We start from the raw sequence: 5,452 nt of genomic DNA on the forward strand, positions 1-5,452 counted from the left end.
GAGATGAGGATTTCTCACGTGGACAGTACCAAGTTTGAATCTAAGATCACTTATCTGCTAGTCACAACTATTTACCGCTGGACAAGACCTCGTTGACTAACAGTCAATACTCTTATAATTTTAAACAAAATAGTCCAACCCATCAAATGTGACCTAAAGGTGCTTAAACGAGACACGTGCAATGATATGGCCCGCAACCCAATAATGTGAAAAATGCGGTTTCCTATCCTCCATAGTACGTTTGCCACCCTCCCTGACGCAGGTGGCATCAAAGGTGAATGAATCACCCGAATCATAAAACACGGGTAAGGCCCACGTACCCAATGCCCGACCCATGTGCCCAAAGACCTCTCTGCGTCTTGTTAGCTGTATATTATGATAATAATTGCACGTAATCGTAGTAGCTTTGCTTACTCCCGCGAAACACTGATGAACTATTATGAGCCACCCAACGACCCCAAATGACACAAAGGAGGAGATATAAGCGCTGAAATCGAGCGTACGCGTCTCTCTCTCTCTCTCTCTCTCTCTCTAGCAAAAGTTTGCAGCTTTTTTAGTTATAATTTTGATTTTTATGCTTTTACGTTTTTATGTGTGTGAGTTTTGAATTGTCGTTGAGTCGTTGAGGCAGGGCCATGGTGGGTGAAGATGACACACAACACAGTACTGGAGCAGTAGAGTAGACCTTAGCTTTTCTTTTCTTGTTTGTTTTATTTGTTTTGTGGTTTGATGATATTGCAAATTCCCCTTAAAACGACGTCATCGGCTGGGCTGGGGTCTGCATTTGCCTCCTTGGCCCTCCATTCGCGTGCCCTCCTTTTACGCTCTCTGTCAGATCTCCCTCCTCCCTCTCTCTCTCTCTTCATATAAGTCTAGTCTCTTCTGTCCTTTTTTTTTTTTTTTTTTTTTCTGTCTCTCTCTCTAGCCTGGGATTTTTTCTCCCTCTAGGGTTGTTTTGGGAGTTTGAGTCTCCACCCTTTTTCATTCTCTCTCTCTTTAGCAAAAACAAAACTTTATCTTTCTCTGTTTCCTCATCCCAACAACAGTCTTATTATTATTATTATTATTAGCAGTTTGGTTGGAGGAGATGCGTCGAAGACCAAGCTTGGTTCTTTGGTGCAGTTAAGCAGACATGTAAGCCTCTCTCTCTCTTAATTTCCGCATTTCATCTCATTATGCAAAGCATTGAAAGATAAAAAGAGATAAAGTTCCCAACTTGTAAACGAGTACCTGCTTCCTGTCATTGATTGTTGAAAAAGTTTCTAGTTTTTCTTTTACTCTGCAATTTGCTTTGTTGGGTTATGGGGATGTCCTTTGGGTTCGTAAGAAAGTTTTTTTTTTCTTTTCAAAACAAGTTTCTTGGGGTTGTTCTTAGTTTTATCTGCAACCTCATTCTCTGTTTTATTTTTAAAATGATGCGAAAAGTTAGTGATAGAGTGATTTAGCAACAATGCTTTGCATAGTTGGTGATGGCTATTTCTTTATTGTCTCATTTCTCAAAGTAATTGTTGTACTTTTGTTTGGTGAATGAATTTGATGGTCTGGATGAAGTAGGTGTGGGGTAGTTCTCACAGATAATTTTTGAAGAAACACAGAGAAGAAAACAAATTTCTCTCCTGTGGAAAAAATCTCATCACATCCCCAGTCCCCAACCCAGTCAGCAGGACAATTTCCTGCGCCATGTACTGGGATAAAATCAGTGGGGGTTTTCACTCAGTTTTGTTTTTCTTCAGTGGTTGATTATTTTGGTTCTCAATTTTGGCTTTTTGGGTTTTGCATCTAATATAGTGTTGGAATATTTAGTTGAATATTGGAGCATATTTTCGAAATTTTAGTAATTTGTCAGGTTTTGTTATTGTTCATTGTTAGTGTTAGTGTGTTCATTTGTCACCTTATTTTGTAATCAAATTTGGGTACCTTTATCTAATTTCTTTACCAGTTGTTTATTGTTTAAAGTTAAAATTTTGAACCTTAATTGTCATAAAGATATCTTATAATTCACTATATAATTAACATCAGTATGTTATACTGAGTATATATACTATGAATAAGGAGTATATAAGTGTAGGTTTCGATAAATAGTAATACCTATTAATTATTAATTACTAATTACCAAAAGACAATAAATAATGAATATGCAAATTTTTTAATTATCCATCATTTTACAAATATGAAATATATCTTGTTCTTATAGTTTGTTAGTGTCCTGTTCCTGTCTACAATTTACTAAGTTAATAAGGAAAGGGTTTCTTACTAGGAGTTGTTCTGTTCTGCTTTCTGTATTTGGCTGTTAGCAATTGAAGTGAAAAGAGGAAGGCATTGAGCATTACAGTATTTCCTTTGTTTTCTTGTATTAAACGAATAAATGGATGATGAAATTGCTATCGTGGTTTCAAACAGAGCATTCAACTAGTTGGTCCATCCTTTATTAATTCTATCAGCTTGTTGCCTTATCAGCTTTTCTTCATAGCCCAGAGTTTAGTCCCTTTCTATCTCGCTATTCAGTTCATTTTTGACATTGGTAACACATCATCATGATTCATATCACAGTAGAAGATGGACTAACATGGTGATTTCTGGATTCCAGATACATTATGAAGCGTTTCGGTTTGAAGCAATGGGCAGTTGTATTTGGTCATGGAAATGAAGGAGAGACAACGTTGGAGAGCTGAAGAGGACGCTTTGTTACGTGCGTATGTGCAGCAATATGGACCAAGGGAGTGGAACCTTGTATCACAGCGCATGAATACGCCCCTAAACAGGGATGCCAAATCTTGCTTAGAAAGGTGGAAGAATTATCTCAAGCCCGGCATCAAGAAAGGATCACTTACTGAAGAGGAGCAGCGCCTTGTCATTTGCCTTCAAGCCAAACACGGTAATAAATGGAAGAAAATTGCTGCTGAAGTCCCTGGACGTACTGCCAAGAGATTGGGTAAGTGGTGGGAAGTGTTCAAAGAGAAGCAGCAGAGAGAACAGAAAAACAATAAGACAGTTGACCCTGTTGACGAGGGTAAATACGATAGAATTCTTGAAACTTTTGCTGAGAAGCTAGTGCAGGAGCGTGCTGCCCCATCATATCTCATGGCTACTTCAAATGGGTCCTATCTTCATACTGAAACATCTTCTCCTGCACCTACGATGCTTCCTCCTTGGCTTTCTAATTCCAATGTGACCTCCAATGTCAGGCCACCATCTCCGTCTGTTACCCTGAGTCTGTCTCCAACAGTTGCACCCTCTCCTCCAATTCCTTGGCTGCAGCCTGATAGAGGATCAGATAATAGTCTAGTTTTGGGCAATATGCCACATCATGGCTCAGTTCCTGTTTGTGGAGAGAACCTTGTAATATCTGAGTTGGTAGAGTGCTCTAGAGAGTTGGAGGAAGTGCACCGTGCTTGGGCAGCGCATAAAAAGGAAGCATCCTGGAGGTTAAGGAGAGTAGAATTGCAACTGGAATCGGAGAAGGCTTGTCGGAGGAGGGAGAAGATGGAAGAGATTGAGGCGAAGGTGAAAGCTCTAAGGGAAGAGCAGAAGGCTGCTCTGGATAGGATTGAAGCAGAATACAGGGAACAATTAGCAGGGCTAAGGAGAGATGCCGAAGCAAAGGAACAGAAGTTGACTGAGCAATGGGTTGCAAAGCATTTGCGTCTCTCTAAGTTTCTTGACCAGATGGGTGGCAGGCCAAGGCTGGCTGAGCCTAATGGCCGGTGAGAGATATCTGTTATACATGGTCAGTTTAGATCGTATGATGTCCAAATTTCGGTTTTCTGTTTTGTTTATCATTTCTCTTTCGGTCTTGTGTGCATCCTCTGATGAAATGCTGTTATAGGATGTCTAATCTTATACTGTCTGCCTATTGGCCTGGACCGAATGACTCTAAGGTTGCATTGCATTATAATTTCAGCAGCTATATTACAATTGTATTTTAACTGTTTTCACAAAACTTATGTTTCCACATTTCAAATAGACGAGAGATATGATGCAATTCATTGTTTTAAAATTGGTTTCTGGAGAACAAATACACAAGTCCAATCCATTAGAGATGCAAAGGTTTGGGCCCAATAATTCTTCACCTTATTAGGACTCGAAGATATCATCATCCTCCACTCATCGCCCTCAGGCCTCAGCATCTGTGAGGACCCATATTATGTCTAGGTGGTTTGGAACTGTCGCCAAGCCTGGAGTTTTCTTGTTCCCTGCATGAACAGACAATAGCACCAAATGACACATAACTTGAGGATTGTTAACGACAGTCGTTCATCGCTTGAGGAATGTTAACGACAGTTGTTCACGCGATCCCGTAACAAGTTTCACATACATTAACATATGGCAATCAACACCATAAATGACTAGTACTCTTCATAAATTGACCATAGAAAGAAGAATCCCCACTACCTTGTAATGCCTCAGTTCCTGCCTGATTTCAGTTACTTCAATTTTAATGCACCTCTCGGTCGCCTTGAGTGATTGGAGTCGCTTTCTTGCAAGGGTCACAGAAATGAATTTCAAATCCCAATCCTTGGTTTCTAATTTAAGTTGCGTGTGGGTTAGACGATCAATGATTATGCCGTCCCTATTTTTGAGTTTTATTATTAAACTTCAAACAGGATGTAAGAACAGTACTCGTATTTTTATTGTGAAACACTTAACTTAATAAAAAGATGTATGTACTGCAAGTAACCAAAGGCTGGACCTGGATGATCAATATGGTATCCATTAGGTTAAGTACTTGTGCTCCTAATTATAGGTGAAATTAATCACACATATGGTACGATAGTCGCGCTGCTTTGGGCAATGAGGATCAAACTTTGCGTGTTATGGACGTAATTCTGCATGAAAAATAGGAATTCAACGTTCTGTGATACGTAATTTTGTATGAGAAAATGGAATTATAGAGATCTCACTCTTACCTTAATTAGCATGTTCTCGCGTATGTATAACGCACACAAACGGGCATTATTGTTCAAACAAGAAACTAATTTTGGCTGTGATGTGTGTTTGAACTTTAGAATGTGAGAGATTACAAAAGAAGAGACGCAGTCCATCTTTTCCAAATCAACCACCGTCAATCGTTTAGGTTATAACCTAGCATAGCTAGACTTAATATGTGGATCAATTGCCTTGATGAATCCAATTGCCTTGATGAATCCTTAAGCCTTAAAACCAAATATAATTACAAAAATAATTGCAACTCAAAACAATCAAATTAATAATGACAGAATTAACCTGGTCCGAGAGAGGTTCGTGGGCTTTGTTCCACAGTGGAACTTCCATCCCTTTGGCAGCATCCATGTTCTGAACCACGCCGATGTATGTGAACAAACCGAGAAGAGAAATATTGGACTCTCACAAGATGATGCCAACCATTTGAATCTCCTTTCAGCAGTCACATTTCATGAAAAATAACAAAATCAAAATCAAATTTATCCCTTACAAAATAAAAAATAAGAAAAAA

At 39.1% G+C, this 5,452-nt stretch overlaps 1 protein-coding gene across 3 annotated transcripts; it reads left to right on the forward strand.

Moving 5' to 3' along the window:
- The first annotated feature begins 329 nt into the window (after nucleotides 1-329).
- On the forward strand, nucleotides 330-3,940 carry AS1 (myb-like HTH transcriptional regulator family protein). Of its 3 annotated transcripts, none has more exons than XM_088255342.1 (3): nucleotides 330-499; nucleotides 1,074-1,134; nucleotides 2,551-3,940. In XM_088255342.1, exon 3 carries the CDS (start codon nucleotides 2,638-2,640, stop codon nucleotides 3,706-3,708), a length of 1,071 nt encoding a protein of 356 aa, XP_088111468.1. In that variant the 5' UTR covers nucleotides 330-499; nucleotides 1,074-1,134; nucleotides 2,551-2,637; the 3' UTR covers nucleotides 3,709-3,940. The 3 variants fall into 3 exon arrangements, with proteins under 3 accessions (XP_088111468.1, XP_021825191.1, XP_088111467.1); XM_021969499.2 differs by having other exon boundaries at nucleotides 335-499; nucleotides 2,588-3,940; XM_088255341.1 differs by lacking the exon at nucleotides 330-499 and having other exon boundaries at nucleotides 510-1,134.
- The last annotated feature ends 1,512 nt before the right edge of the window (nucleotides 3,941-5,452 follow it).

The sequence above is a fragment of the Prunus avium genome, chromosome 6, assembly GCF_965620075.1.
Source record: "Prunus avium chromosome 6, drPruAviu1.hap1.1, whole genome shotgun sequence".
NCBI classification, from domain to species: Eukaryota; Viridiplantae; Streptophyta; class Magnoliopsida; order Rosales; family Rosaceae; genus Prunus; species Prunus avium.